Source organism: Electrophorus electricus, chromosome 26 (assembly GCF_041902795.1).
Source record: "Electrophorus electricus isolate QZ-2024a chromosome 26, ASM4190279v1, whole genome shotgun sequence".
Lineage (NCBI taxonomy): Eukaryota > Metazoa > Chordata > Actinopteri > Gymnotiformes > Gymnotidae > Electrophorus > Electrophorus electricus.
Genome location: NC_137522.1, coordinates 10,290,001 through 10,305,972, shown reverse-complemented (window position 1 = coordinate 10,305,972; position 15,972 = coordinate 10,290,001). Strand labels below are relative to the sequence as shown.

At 35.2% G+C, this 15,972-nt stretch overlaps 1 protein-coding gene across 3 annotated transcripts in view; it reads right to left on the bottom strand.

The window, feature by feature from the left end:
• Positions 1-1,046: 1,046 nt before the first annotated feature.
• Positions 1,047-15,972, bottom strand: part of LOC145653864 (coagulation factor XIII B chain-like) — a 14,959-nt gene continuing 33 nt past the window's right edge. Inside the window, exons 1-13 of one of the 3 annotated variants that reach the window (XM_081708458.1) lie at positions 15,795-15,972; positions 12,251-12,418; positions 11,836-12,030; positions 11,571-11,744; positions 11,308-11,481; positions 9,840-10,013; positions 6,571-9,756; positions 4,626-4,747; positions 3,027-3,194; positions 2,612-2,806; positions 2,347-2,520; positions 2,162-2,257; positions 1,047-2,078 (exon numbers count right to left, since the gene is read on the bottom strand). The exon at positions 15,795-15,972 is cut by the window's right edge and continues 32 nt beyond it. In XM_081708458.1, coding sequence (XP_081564584.1) covers positions 9,922-10,013; positions 11,308-11,481; positions 11,571-11,744; positions 11,836-12,030; positions 12,251-12,418; positions 15,795-15,936 — 945 coding nt within the window. In that variant the 5' untranslated portion in view covers positions 15,937-15,972 and the 3' untranslated portion in view covers positions 1,047-2,078; positions 2,162-2,257; positions 2,347-2,520; ... (3 more) ...; positions 6,571-9,756; positions 9,840-9,921. Of the gene's footprint in view, positions 2,079-2,161; positions 2,258-2,346; positions 2,521-2,611; positions 2,807-3,026; positions 3,195-4,625; positions 4,748-6,570; positions 9,757-9,839; positions 10,014-10,104; positions 11,482-11,570; positions 11,745-11,835; positions 12,031-12,250; positions 12,419-15,794 lie in introns of all 3 variants that reach the window. The other 2 variants (XM_081708459.1, XM_081708457.1) reach the window with 2 other exon arrangements.

Genomic DNA, 15,972 nt, shown 5'->3' with positions numbered 1-15,972 from the left:
TGGTGATGTTGTTTGCATTCACACAGTGAGATTATGGGACCAAAGTGAAAATGGTATGTAGATCTGGGTTGCAGCTATGTTAAGCAGATTTGATTACTTGAAATATTGGCCAAAGTTGTGCCAGATTACTTCATTTTAAGATGATGGGATTGATAACTGCCAAGTCTGTAACTTTCTGGTGAACCAGTTTTCCAGTCAATATATTTCAATATATGTCAATGTATTTTATGTCTGACAAGGTCAAAGGCAGCACAAATCAATATTTAGAGAAAATTAGTTTAGAATCCATACAAGGTTGCTGTGGTATGTCAGTGCTGTTATCTGACCAGAAACCAGAGTGAACGTTTTTGAGACTTTTCATTTATCTTGCCTATAAAAGGAGAGCTTTGATCTCATAATGTTACTCTACAGACATGAGCAGAATTGCATTTTAAGGCATCCTTTATCATTATAATGTTTTTTTTATTATTGACTCTGTATAATAAGGAACTTGATGGCACTAAAAATATAGCCTATGTGCTATGTCTAAGAGCACAGGTTAAAACATATTGCACATTCAATATGTTATATGCATATATTCATATTTGCTACACTTGGTATTTCAAAAAATAGAACTTACATACTTATCCTTGGTCACATCCCAGGCAAACAGACATTGTAGGCATAGACATGTTTGTTTAAAATTTAAGACAACTATTGATATACAGGTATAACTAAAAAGAATGCATGAGAAACAGGCATCTGTGATTCATCAGCTGGTGCTTCCAAATTTCAGTTGATCTTATCCTTTAAATGAGGGGTGATAGAGTACAAACACTGTAAATAACCAGCCAACTACAATAGTGGAAATTACTCCAAAATGACAAAATGTTTTGACATGGTAAGATATACTATAACTAGATATCAGTTAGTACTACCAGTATTTGTAACTTTCCTTTTTAAATTCAGGTGCAACAAGAACTAGTAAAAGCTTGTACATTACAGTTCAATATCCTTTTGGCTACTGACTTTACCAAAGCTAAATTATTACCAAAATTCAGAAAATGGAGTTTGTGAAAAGCCTTGTTTATTTAGTGAAAGATACTCAGAGTTATACGTGAGCTCTCTAAAAGATTTTATATGTGCAATTTTGAAAACCTCTTATATTGTGTAGAAATTAATTATTCCTACTTTGACACAATAAAGGTAAAACACAAAATAACACAAACTTATATACTATATATAGAGGTCTGCTAGCCCTCCATGAGCTAAATCTTTGAAAATGTCCATATGAGTAAAAAAGGCCCTTTAAAATGAATTAAGTCAATAAATAATATTCTATGGACTAGGTCTGACATCCAGTGCATAAAATGGCTTCACATTAGCCATGCTCATTGAGTCATTTTGCCCTGTAGGAGTTTTGATTCAATCAATTTATTACACAGAGTGAGTCAATATATAACTAATATTTACATCTATGGATAGTTTTAGGTTCTCAAAATGTGAATGCTTTTCTGTTTAGAGAATTCAGAACAGGTGAAACAGGCTCTCTTTCATTAAAAATTAAACAAATGTCCTCAGAATGTCAATTTGTGATGTTTCCAACCCAGAAGAAGAACCAGCTATGTATATACTGTGCGTGTATGTGTGTGTGTGTGTGTGTGTGTGTGTGTGTGTGTGTGTGTGTGTGTGTGTGTGTGTGTGTACATGTATGCCAGCCAAACATTCGGACACACTTACTCTTTTCTTTCTTTTTTTTTTTTTTTTTTTTTTACTGTTTTTTACATTTTAGGACCATGAAGGTATCAATACAATGAAATAACACATGATTATTCTGTCTTAGATTTTCGATTCTTCAGGTTAGCCATGCTTTACTTTGGTGACAACTTTCCATGCTATTGTCATTTCATGACTGTCATGTCATCAAGTTGAATTTTTCATATTTTCCCATTTCTGCTGGCTTTTACAAGTGATAACAAAAAGACTAACTGGTTCATATCCAGCAAAACACTGTATCCTAATTCTGTCATCTATTGTGTAAGTATCTTTAGGTCTCAGTATCTCTGCATGTGCAACCTCTGGTTCAGGTCAAGTCATCTCTGTAAAATAATCAAAACACTGATTCATTATATATACACATGCTTATTATTGACTTGCTAATGAACCCAAAAGCAGCACGTACTTGTACACAGTGTTCTTGGGCTCCAGCCGTCGACTGTACACGTAGCGCGTGAAGCTGTTTTTTGATAACCGTGGATACACTCAGGACAAGTCATCTCTGTAAAATAATCAAAAGACTGATTCATTATATACACGTATACACATGCTTATTATTGACTTGCTAATGAATCCAAAAGGAGCACGTACTTGTACACAGTGTTCTTGGGCTCCAGCCGTCGATTGTACATGTAGCGTATGAAGCTGTTTTTCGATAATTGTAATTACACTCATAAAACTTTGTGTCCCCCAGTTTTTTATCACCAGAAAAGTAGTAGAAAGGATGCGCCAAATTCTCATCATGGGGAACATTACAGGTAATGTCTGCAAAGATATGTTTTGATACATGTTAAAACTGTAGCAAAAAGAATATTTTTGTGTTTATATTTCTGTTTTTATATTTTAGCTATTTTACCATTACATATCGGTGACCTTTCCCATTCACCATTGTCTTTGCATTTAATTATTTGTGAGTTTAGTCTTGTTCCCAATATCCAGTGGTCTTTTCTGCAAGTAAGTGTTAAGCTTTCTTCAGGCTTAAATATATTTTTTCCACTTGGAGATGTACTATGTACTCCAGGTATGCCAAACTGAAGCACGCAGGTAACTTCTGTTATAGACAAAAGGAAAGAAAAAAAAAGAAAGGTTAAACCTCTCATAAATATCAACATAATGGTAAGATTCAAGTAAAAAAAAATAAAAATAAGATGGAAAATATGACTGCAAGCCAGTTTGTCTATAAAAAATGTCCTTGTGAATTAATGATGTAACACATGACCAACTTCACATATGATGAGTTGAATGTAATCTATTGTTTAATTTGCGATTACCTTCACATTCTGGCTTTATACTCCAGCCATTTTTAGTGCATTTAGGGGTTCCAGGTGTGGCCTTGTATCCTTTATCACATGCGTATTTTATCAGTTCATTCTCTTGATACTCTTCCTGTGGTTCAATAATGGTCCCAAATAGTATTTGAGGTGGGAGACATTTTATGTCTGCAAGAGAAAGACATTGAGGGACCTATTTACATAATATGTCTAAAAAAAAGTCTAACAGACTTTTTCTAAGCACTGCTGGAGTAAATAAAGGTCTTTGGCAATTAATTAGTATTGCTACAGCCTGTCACTTCTCATCTAATTTTTTACTCGTACACAACTACCACTGCCATTAGAACTAAGGGCTAGTGAAATCCTCACATCTTGTAGATTCAACACAGTCAAAGGTCACTGAAACTGAACCAAAACTACATTCTGAAGCTAAGTGGAGTAATTCTGCACATTACCTTTTCCACTGGTAAGACTAGCATTGAATCAAAATGTAACCATGTAACTTCAGCTTTAAGAGTGTGAAAAAAACATGATCTTCTAATAATACAATATTTTGGCGGGGCTGAATGTACCACCATTTTATAGCTTTGAGGAAATCACCTCACTATTTATGAAAACCTGTTACATTTTAGAAACCTTTTAGCTACAACTACTGGGAAAGATACATATACAGTTTGGAACAGATACACTCCACGTCCCATCCTTTGTACAGTGTATGCTTTCTGCTCCATCCAACATCTTGCGAGGAGATGTACATTCATACATATTTTAGCATAACATGAATGTGCACCAGTGGGCAGCATCCAGACAGAATGCTTAAATGAGCAACAAAAAATGCTACAGGTTATGCTGTAAAGGATACTACTTTTACATCAGTAAAGGTTAATGTACAGATGTCACTGTTCTAATGAAATTGTGCAGTCCTAACTAACTTAGAATCATGTTTCATAAACTATAAACCATTCTTAGTCTCAGGAATTCTCCTCTGTTGTGTTGGTAGGAGTTTACTTTTAACCTCGTGTGCATGTGCAAGGCACAACAAGCTCTAGAAGAGCAGATCATGAGTGCAGAGCACAAACATGTTAACTCGTTTTTCATTATTTTTGGAGACTTCAACAGAGCTAAACTCATTGATGAACTGCTCAAATACAAACATCATGCCACATGCCTCATCAGATATTTTAGACATTTTAGATCATTGATATATTGTATTAAAGGGTGCATATTGCTCTGTCCCCTGTGCTGTCCATCTTCTCCCAACATACAGGCAGAAGCTCAAATGTGTCAAACCTGTAGTGAGTACTGTTAAGAAATTGACAAGTGAGGATAACGAATGATGTCCACCAACAAGCCATCAGTCATCTAGAAAAGCCTACAGGACATCACCAGCTACAAAAGGCACTCCCACTCCCTACCACCAGTGTCCAACATCAAAATACCAAACAAACAATATTTACACAATCTATATATATATACACACAACTACCGAAGCAGGAGGGGCGAAGCCAAAGGCAAAGTCCAAAAATGGGGAAAAACAAGGTCATACACAAAACATCATATAAATTTTCAATTCAGCAAAACAACTCCAAACTAACACACAGCCTCCTTTCTCTCTCCTCCCTCTTCTGGGAGGGGCCTTTAAATAGTCGACACACTTGGTTGGGAAACCTGGCAAGGAACAGGGGGGAGTCTCAGTCAGGGTGGAAATCCTGGCAGTGGTTCTGGAACACATACACACACATACATCCATCTTTCCATAACAGTCACCTAGACATCTTCAAAGTGCCCCAAAATCTCTCCACATGCGCAAAAAGTCATCAGGGACTATACAACCAATACTCAAGATTTTTCTTTTGCTAAATATCACAACAATGTTTGACAATATTAGCTACATTATACCTTCATTATTAAAGGCTAAATGATATTATCATCATTGCTATTAGCATCATTGCTATTAAGCTAAAATGTTATACTGGGGAAATACTGTAATACTATAAATGCTATAATGCTGTAAAGAAATAGTATGCTTTCTCTAATGCACAAATGTTCATATATACCTAAGATGCTCATTTATAGTTTATTTATACTTTTTAGCAGGATTATGAATTTTTCCAGCATTGAACGGAAACATGCAGTGATTTGCAATGCAAACATCATAACCCATGCTAGAAGCCACTGAACCGTCACTCTCAGCTTCCAGCTCATAACTGCACCCAATAATTCCACATAAACTTTAGCTAAAATAAGGCTCTTCCTTTTCATGATGTCCAACAGTATTGGTAATCAAATTATTTACTAAAAAATATGCATGACTGCATCAGTTTTGCCAAACAGTGTCACATGCATGCGCTACAGCTTATCTGGCTAGAGCGCACAAGCGATGTTTTGCTGTGTGCATTGCCCTCCCTAATTTAGTGGGTGACCATACAAAGCAAGTGAGGTAATTTGATAATTATAATTTGACAATTTGATCATTGTAATTTGGTAATTTTTAAAAATAGTTTGATAATTTGATCATTTCTAATTTGATAGCACACCCCTCCCCCCCCAAACCTTGGCACTTATAGGTGTGAATGAGCAACACTCAAAGAAAACAGCTCTTTATGGTCCAACAGCACCCACGGAATCTAAGAGAGGAGATGTTTAGCTTGCTATTCAGGAGCACTGCTACGTGACTTACGTGCACTGTGTAGTAACTAAAGGCTCACATATTTTGTATTAGGTTACAAAGAAAATGAATGCATGTTTTTGTACAAAGATGTAAGCAAGCAATTGAAGAACTTTACTAACATTCTATATAGTATTCAAATGTCAAGCAGCTGATCTGATGGTGATTGAATTTTCTTTGACAAAATTTGAAGTTGTCTTATGCTGGAAGCATTTTTAAAAGGCCATTTAAAAGGACAAGCATGATCATTGTTGAAATAAACAAAATAAACAGTGTATTCAGCATGGGATTTCTGATGAGCGGTTGCATGTTGATGGCTGAAAACCAATAAGCAGGTATTTATTAGTTATTTATTAGTTGTAAGAAATGTTATGTGGACAGATGGACTGTATATTCAATGCTATCGAGTGATTTATTTTAGCTTGCAGGAGCACGGGTTCAGTAGGTGGTTAAACAACACCTTGTGTTTCATTCCTCTCCTGTACACATGATTCATCACAGTCTTAAGTGATATGCATGTACAATTTTGACACAAAGAGCCAAATGATGTGTGAGTGTGTGTCATCACCAAAATAATGTGAAAATAAAAATGGTCTGTTTATATATTTTTTAAATCTGCAAACCACATTGTCATGTAATTATAACCAAAATGATTGACAGGGTATTAATTTGTACTTCGCAGGTCATTTGGTGATCATCAAATGATCCAACACCCTGATATTCTGTGCGCAATTACTATTAAGGGCTATTAAGGGCAGTTTGTACATATAAGATTGTTATAATTAATGCTGTGATTTTAAAAGCAATCCAAATGAGCTCATCTAATATATATCTAAACAACACAAAAGTTAAGATTAAGTAGGTAAAGTACCTTACCTTTACTTTGAGCTAGGGTGAAAGAACATACCAAAAGCACAACTAAGACGTTTTTTGCAACCATTTGCATTCTAGATTTCAGTCCTTTTAGATGGTGACAGCTTTGGAATTTTTGTGGTCTCTTGTGATATCTTGACTGCATTGGTCACAACGAATCAATGAGGACCCTTTGTTAGTCATTTACAGAAGCCAAACCAGCCCTTTTATACAGCCATTTTTAGAGTCCCCCCCACCAAAAATAACAGATTTCAACAGTTTTTCTTTAGATATTATGAAAGTTCAAATATTATGCAAGTTATAATGATGAAACACCAACAAAACCTACAGTTTTGAGAAGTGAAATCTGGTTAGTCATTTTTGGGGTGGAGGACATAAGTGCAAGATTTTTTGGTTTAAAAAATAAAGCATATATTACATTATTATTTAAGTAGAAGTACACAGTCCCAAAGTTTAAAGGAATTACTCATAAATTTGACAATGATTAAAGGAATTCTAAAACACAGAAATGGGTGTAATACATAAGCTATGAATTTACTATCTTATTAGCTTGTTAGTCTAGGTTTACAAATGAAAGTAGATTTCACTGAGATCTTTTTGAAGTTGCTTCCAATAATGCTTTGTAATAAGAATTATGAGTATTATTATGTTTAGCTTAATGTCTGAGCTCTGACTTATTTCTGTGTAGAGTCTGTGTCTGTGTAAATATCCCTGGTAACCTTGTTTAGGTATAGTGGGTTACACCCATCTTTTAAGGTATTTAAGATATTCAACTCAGTTTGACCAATTTTCTAGGAGAGAGGTACTCTGTTGCTGCCTTTACTATGCATAGCTTTTAAAACTATTTTGCTGCCTGAAATGTGTGCACTGGAATTAGTGCAAGCAAGCTGTGTTTTGACTTATGATGTTTTTCTCTGTAAGCTCATGCATTAGCACATGTGATTTTTCAGCACCTTTCTCTCATAAATAATAATAATAATTGGAAGTTTTTCAAATGAAGCTCTTGTCACCTGGGCTTCATATCATCCCCTTGGGCAAAACAGAGAGTTGAATAGAATTAACTCTATTTTGTCTTTATTTAGAAATGGCGGTGCATCCAGATGTTGATGTTGTTTACATTTTCACAGTGAGATTACAGGACCAAAGTGAAAATGGTATGTAGATCTGGCTTGTAGCTATGTTAAGCAGTTTTGATTACTTGAAATATTAGCCAAAGTTGTTCCAGATGACTTCATTTTAAGATGATGGGATTGATAACTGCCAAGTCTGTAACTTTCTGGTGAACCAGTTTTCCAGTCAATATATTTCAATATATGTCAATGTATTTTATGTCTGACAAGGTCAAAGGCAGCACAAATCAATATTTAGAGAAAATTAGTTTAGAATCCATACAAGGTTGCTGTGGTATGTCAGTGCTGTTATCTGACCAGAAACCACAGTGAACGTTTTTGAGACTTTTCATTTATCTTGCCTATAAAAGGAGAGCTTTGATCTCATAATGTTACTCTACAGACATGAGAAGAATTGCATTTTAAGGCATCCTTTATCATTATAATGTTTTTTTTTTATTATTGACTCTGTATAATAAGGAACTTGATGGCACTAAAAATATAGCCTATGTGCTATGTCTAAGAGCACAGGTTAAAACATATTGCACATTCAATATGTTATATGCATATATTCATATTTGCTACACTTGGTATTTCAAAAAATAGAACTTACATACTTATCCTTGGTCACATCCCAGGCAAACAGACATTGTAGGCATAGACATGTTTGTTTAAAATTTAAGACAACTATTGATATACAGGTATAACTAAAAAGAATGCATGAGAAACAGGCATCTGTGATTCATCAGCTGGTGCTTCCAAATTTCAGTTGATCTTATCCTTTAAATGAGGGGTGATAGAGTACAAATACTGTAAATAACCAGCCAACTACAATAGTGGAAATTACTCCAAAATGACAAAATGTTTTGACATGGTAAGATATATTATAACTAGATATCAGTTAGTACTACCAGTATTTGTAACTTTCCTTTTTAAATTCAGGTGCAACAAGAACTAGTAAAAGCTTGTACATTACAGTTCAATATCCTTTTGGCTACTGACTTTACCAAAGCTAAATTATTACCAAAATTCAGAAAATGGAGCTTGTGAAAAGCCTTGTTTATTTAGTGAAAGATACTCAGAGTTATACGTGAGCTCTCTAAAAGATTTTATATGTGCAATTTTGAAAACCTCTTATATTGTGTAGAAATTAATTATTCCTACTTTGACACAATAAAGGTAAAACACAAAATAACACAAACTTATATACTATATATAGAGGTCTGCTAGCCCTCCATGAGCTAAATCTTTGAAAATGTCCATATGAGTAAAAAAGGCCCTTTAAAATGAATTAAGTCAATAAATAATATTCTATGGACTAGGTCTGACATCCAGTGCATAAAATGGCTTCACATTAGCCATGCTCATTGAGTCATTTTGCCCTGTAGGAGTTTTGATTCAATCAATTTATTACACAGAGTGAGTCAATATATAACTAATATTTACATCTATGGATAGTTTTAGGTTCTCAAAATGTGAATGCTTTTCTGTTTAGAGAATTCAGAACAGGTGAAACAGGCTCTCTTTCATTAAAAACAAAAACAAATGTCCTCAGAATGTCAATTTGTGATGTTTCCAACCCAGAAGAAGAACCAGCTATGTATATACTGTGTGTGTGTGTGTGTGTGTGTGTGTGTGTGTGTGTGTGTGTATGTGTGTGTGTGTGTGTGTGTGTGTGTGTACATGTATGCCAGCCAACCATTCGGACACACTTACTCTTTTCTTTCTTTTTTTTTTTTTTCTTTTTTTTTTTTACTGTTTTTTACATTTTAGGACCATGAAGGTATCAATACAATGAAATAACACATGATTATTCTGTCTTAGATTTTCGATTCTTCAGGTTAGCCATGCTTTACTTTGGTGACAACTTTCCATGCTATTGTCATTTCATGACTGTCATGTCATCAAGTTGAATGTTTCATATTTTCCCATTTCTGCTGGCTTTTACAAGTGATAACAAAAAGACTAACTGGTTCATATCCAGCAAAACACTGTATCCTAATTCTGTCATCTATTGTGTAAGTATCTTTAGGTCTCAGTATCTCTGCATGTGCAACCTCTGGTTCAGGTCAAGTCATCTCTGTAAAATAATCAAAACACTGATTCATTATATATACACATGCTTATTATTGACTTGCTAATGAACCCAAAAGCAGCACGTACTTGTACACAGTGTTCTTGGGCTCCAGCCGTCGGCTGTACACGTAGCGCGTAAAGCTGTTTTTTGATAACCGTGGATACACTCCTAAAACTTTGTGACCCCCAGTTTTTTATCACCAGAAAAGTAGTAGAAAGGATGCGCCAAATTCTCATCATTGATAACATTACAGGTAATTTCTGCAAAGATATGTTTTGATACATGTTAAAACTGTAGCAAAAAGAATATTTTTGTGTTTATATTTCAGTTTTTATATTTTAGCTATTTTACCATTACATATCGGTGACCTTTCCCATTCACCATTGTCTTTGCATTTAATTATTTGTGAGTTTAGTCTTGTTGTTACATGAAGCCGAAATGGGTTTTATATGGAAAGTTTTAAAAATCTCCATTCTCTTCAACTGCTTGGAGCACTGGACTATAGCAGGAACTGACAGGTAGTAAGATTCAATCACCAGTAGGACTGCTAAAACTTAAATAGAAAAATATGTTCATTTAGCTTACATGTGGCCTTCTCGTTGAAAGTCTATTTAACATATAACATGCTGTTTAATGTGTATACTTTGAGATTTTATAAATCAGAGAAACAGAAGATGATAGACCAACCTGCAATGCTGATCTGGACAGGTGTGTTAGTCTACTTATGATATTGCTGTCAATGCTTTTATATAGTTTTATGCAGTATTTTCTTTTAAATATGTCTAAATAACACCACTTCAGCATATTCAGTGCAGTCCTATGAATAAAGGCCACTCTGTCTACAATCATAACTGTTAGTTGTGAACACTGTTCTGTAGTGTAAGGTAATAAAAAGAGTGTTTACAGGGAAAAGAGGCCTAACATTGCATTAGACATATTAATAATATAAGACATAAGGGAGTATCGAGATTCTGTGTCCTTTCAGAATGATTTACGTACAGGGCAGAGGTCTCTGTAGAGGCCTCTGCAGGCTTCAGCAAAGGAACCTGGGTAGGCTTTGGTGGACCTCAGGGTAAGATACATGATCTCTCCACCAGGCCCAGGACCATATAGAAAAACAATCTTCTTTAGGATAAGGTTAAGAGAAGTCTTCTCTTGGAATGTGGTGGTAATGGGTTCAAACTGGTCTGGGTGAATATGTTGGCTAATGTATGGTTTGGATGTAATGGTGACAAATGCTAACACTAGTTTGTAAAAAAGGCAGGGTGAATACATAATCACTTCTGACAAATGTATAAAAATGTGGGTTCTTTGTTTGATTGTTAGACATTCTCCAAAGGGTGCCTCAATGATGCTTGTTAAAGTTAACCTGCAATAAAGGACAGGACCCAATATTCTCTTCTACTAATTCTTAAGTCTGCATCTTTATTTTCTATTTGAATGTTTAAAACTATCTGACTGAGGATTTAGGAACGACAAATGTTCAGCGCATACTATCGTGTGGGATTACATACTGACATGATTTGTTCAAATGATTAACAAACAGATACTTACGAGTACAGCGTTTCATATTTTCCCATTTCTGCTGCCTTTTACAAGTGATGACAAAAGAACTAACTGGTTCATATCCAGGAAAACACTGTATCGTAATTCTGTCACCTATTGTGTAAGTATCTTTAGGTCTCAGTATCTCTGCATGTGCAATCTCTGGTTCAGGACAAGTCATCTCTGTAAAATAATCAAAAGACTGATTCATTATATACACGTATACACATGCTTATTATTGACTTGCTAATGAATCCAAAAGGAGCACGTACTTGTACACAGTGTTCTTGGGCTCCAGCCGTCGATTGTACATGTAGCGTATGAAGCTGTTTTTCGATAATTGTAATTACACTCATAAAACTTTGTGTCCCCCAGTTTTTTATCACCAGAAAAGTAGTAGAAAGGATGCGCCAAATTCTCATCATGGGGAACATTACAGGTAATGTCTGCAAAGATATGTTTTGATACATGTTAAAACTGTAGCAAAAAGAATATTTTTGTGTTTATATTTCTGTTTTTATATTTTAGCTATTTTACCATTACATATCGGTGACCTTTCCCATTCACCATTGTCTTTGCATTTAATTATTTGTGAGTTTAGTCTTGTTCCCAATATCCAGTGGTCTTTTCTGCAAGTAAGTGTTAAGCTTTCTTCAGGCTTAAATATATTTTTTCCACTTGGAGATGTACTATGTACTCCAGGTATGCCAAACTGAAGCACGCAGGTAACTTCTGTTATAGACAAAAGGAAAGAAAAAAAAAGAAAGGTTAAACCTCTCATAAATATCAACATAATGGTAAGATTCAAGTAAAAAAAAATAAAAATAAGATGGAAAATATGACTGCAAGCCAGTTTGTCTATAAAAAATGTCCTTGTGAATTAATGATGTAACACATGACCAACTTCACATATGATGAGTTGAATGTAATCTATTGTTTAATTTGCGATTACCTTCACATTCTGGCTTTATACTCCAGCCATTTTTAGTGCATTTAGGGGTTCCAGGTGTGGCCTTGTATCCTTTATCACATGCGTATTTTATCAGTTCATTCTCTTGATACTCTTCCTGTGGTTCAATAATGGTCCCAAATAGTATTTGAGGTGGGAGACATTTTATGTCTGCAAGAGAAAGACATTGAGGGACCTATTTACATAATATGTCTAAAAAAAAGTCTAACAGACTTTTTCTAAGCACTGCTGGAGTAAATAAAGGTCTTTGGCAATTAATTAGTATTGCTACAGCCTGTCACTTCTCATCTAATTTTTTACTCGTACACAACTACCACTGCCATTAGAACTAAGGGCTAGTGAAATCCTCACATCTTGTAGATTCAACACAGTCAAAGGTCACTGAAACTGAACCAAAACTACATTCTGAAGCTAAGTGGAGTAATTCTGCACATTACCTTTTCCACTGGTAAGACTAGCATTGAATCAAAATGTAACCATGTAACTTCAGCTTTAAGAGTGTGAAAAAAACATGATCTTCTAATAATACAATATTTTGGCGGGGCTGAATGTACCACCATTTTATAGCTTTGAGGAAATCACCTCACTATTTATGAAAACCTGTTACATTTTAGAAACCTTTTAGCTACAACTACTGGGAAAGATACATATACAGTTTGGAACAGATACACTCCACGTCCCATCCTTTGTACAGTGTATGCTTTCTGCTCCATCCAACATCTTGCGAGGAGATGTACATTCATACATATTTTAGCATAACATGAATGTGCACCAGTGGGCAGCATCCAGACAGAATGCTTAAATGAGCAACAAAAAATGCTACAGGTTATGCTGTAAAGGATACTACTTTTACATCAGTAAAGGTTAATGTACAGATGTCACTGTTCTAATGAAATTGTGCAGTCCTAACTAACTTAGAATCATGTTTCATAAACTATAAACCATTCTTAGTCTCAGGAATTCTCCTCTGTTGTGTTGGTAGGAGTTTACTTTTAACCTCGTGTGCATGTGCAAGGCACAACAAGCTCTAGAAGAGCAGATCATGAGTGCAGAGCACAAACATGTTAACTCGTTTTTCATTATTTTTGGAGACTTCAACAGAGCTAAACTCATTGATGAACTGCTCAAATACAAACATCATGCCACATGCCTCATCAGATATTTTAGACATTTTAGATCATTGATATATTGTATTAAAGGGTGCATATTGCTCTGTCCCCTGTGCTGTCCATCTTCTCCCAACATACAGGCAGAAGCTCAAATGTGTCAAACCTGTAGTGAGTACTGTTAAGAAATTGACAAGTGAGGATAACGAATGATGTCCACCAACAAGCCATCAGTCATCTAGAAAAGCCTACAGGACATCACCAGCTACAAAAGGCACTCCCACTCCCTACCACCAGTGTCCAACATCAAAATACCAAACAAACAATATTTACACAATCTATATATATATACACACAACTACCGAAGCAGGAGGGGCGAAGCCAAAGGCAAAGTCCAAAAATGGGGAAAAACAAGGTCATACACAAAACATCATATAAATTTTCAATTCAGCAAAACAACTCCAAACTAACACACAGCCTCCTTTCTCTCTCCTCCCTCTTCTGGGAGGGGCCTTTAAATAGTCGACACACTTGGTTGGGAAACCTGGCAAGGAACAGGGGGGAGTCTCAGTCAGGGTGGAAATCCTGGCAGTGGTTCTGGAACACATACACACACATACATCCATCTTTCCATAACAGTCACCTAGACATCTTCAAAGTGCCCCAAAATCTCTCCACATGCGCAAAAAGTCATCAGGGACTATACAACCAATACTCAAGATTTTTCTTTTGCTAAATATCACAACAATGTTTGACAATATTAGCTACATTATACCTTCATTATTAAAGGCTAAATGATATTATCATCATTGCTATTAGCATCATTGCTATTAAGCTAAAATGTTATACTGGGGAAATACTGTAATACTATAAATGCTATAATGCTGTAAAGAAATAGTATGCTTTCTCTAATGCACAAATGTTCATATATACCTAAGATGCTCATTTATAGTTTATTTATACTTTTTAGCAGGATTATGAATTTTTCCAGCATTGAACGGAAACATGCAGTGATTTGCAATGCAAACATCATAACCCATGCTAGAAGCCACTGAACCGTCACTCTCAGCTTCCAGCTCATAACTGCACCCAATAATTCCACATAAACTTTAGCTAAAATAAGGCTCTTCCTTTTCATGATGTCCAACAGTATTGGTAATCAAATTATTTACTAAAAAATATGCATGACTGCATCAGTTTTGCCAAACAGTGTCACATGCATGCGCTACAGCTTATCTGGCTAGAGCGCACAAGCGATGTTTTGCTGTGTGCATTGCCCTCCCTAATTTAGTGGGTGACCATACAAAGCAAGTGAGGTAATTTGATAATTATAATTTGACAATTTGATCATTGTAATTTGGTAATTTTTAAAAATAGTTTGATAATTTGATCATTTCTAATTTGATAGCACACCCCTCCCCCCCCAAACCTTGGCACTTATAGGTGTGAATGAGCAACACTCAAAGAAAACAGCTCTTTATGGTCCAACAGCACCCACGGAATCTAAGAGAGGAGATGTTTAGCTTGCTATTCAGGAGCACTGCTACGTGACTTACGTGCACTGTGTAGTAACTAAAGGCTCACATATTTTGTATTAGGTTACAAAGAAAATGAATGCATGTTTTTGTACAAAGATGTAAGCAAGCAATTGAAGAACTTTACTAACATTCTATATAGTATTCAAATGTCAAGCAGCTGATCTGATGGTGATTGAATTTTCTTTGACAAAATTTGAAGTTGTCTTATGCTGGAAGCATTTTTAAAAGGCCATTTAAAAGGACAAGCATGATCATTGTTGAAATAAACAAAATAAACAGTGTATTCAGCATGGGATTTCTGATGAGCGGTTGCATGTTGATGGCTGAAAACCAATAAGCAGGTATTTATTAGTTATTTATTAGTTGTAAGAAATGTTATGTGGACAGATGGACTGTATATTCAATGCTATCGAGTGATTTATTTTAGCTTGCAGGAGCACGGGTTCAGTAGGTGGTTAAACAACACCTTGTGTTTCATTCCTCTCCTGTACACATGATTCATCACAGTCTTAAGTGATATGCATGTACAATTTTGACACAAAGAGCCAAATGATGTGTGAGTGTGTGTCATCACCAAAATAATGTGAAAATAAAAATGGTCTGTTTATATATTTTTTAAATCTGCAAACCACATTGTCATGTAATTATAACCAAAATGATTGACAGGGTATTAATTTGTACTTCGCAGGTCATTTGGTGATCATCAAATGATCCAACACCCTGATATTCTGTGCGCAATTACTATTAAGGGCTATTAAGGGCAGTTTGTACATATAAGATTGTTATAATTAATGCTGTGATTTTAAAAGCAATCCAAATGAGCTCATCTAATATATATCTAAACAACACAAAAGTTAAGATTAAGTAGGTAAAGTACCTTACCTTTACTTTGAGCTAGGGTGAAAGAACATACCAAAAGCACAACTAAGACGTTTTTTGCAACCATTTGCATTCTAGATTTCAGTCCTTTTAGATGGTGACAGCTTTGGAATTTTTGTGGTCTCTTGTGATATCTTGACTGCATTGGTCACAACGAATCAATGAGGACCCTTTGTTAGTC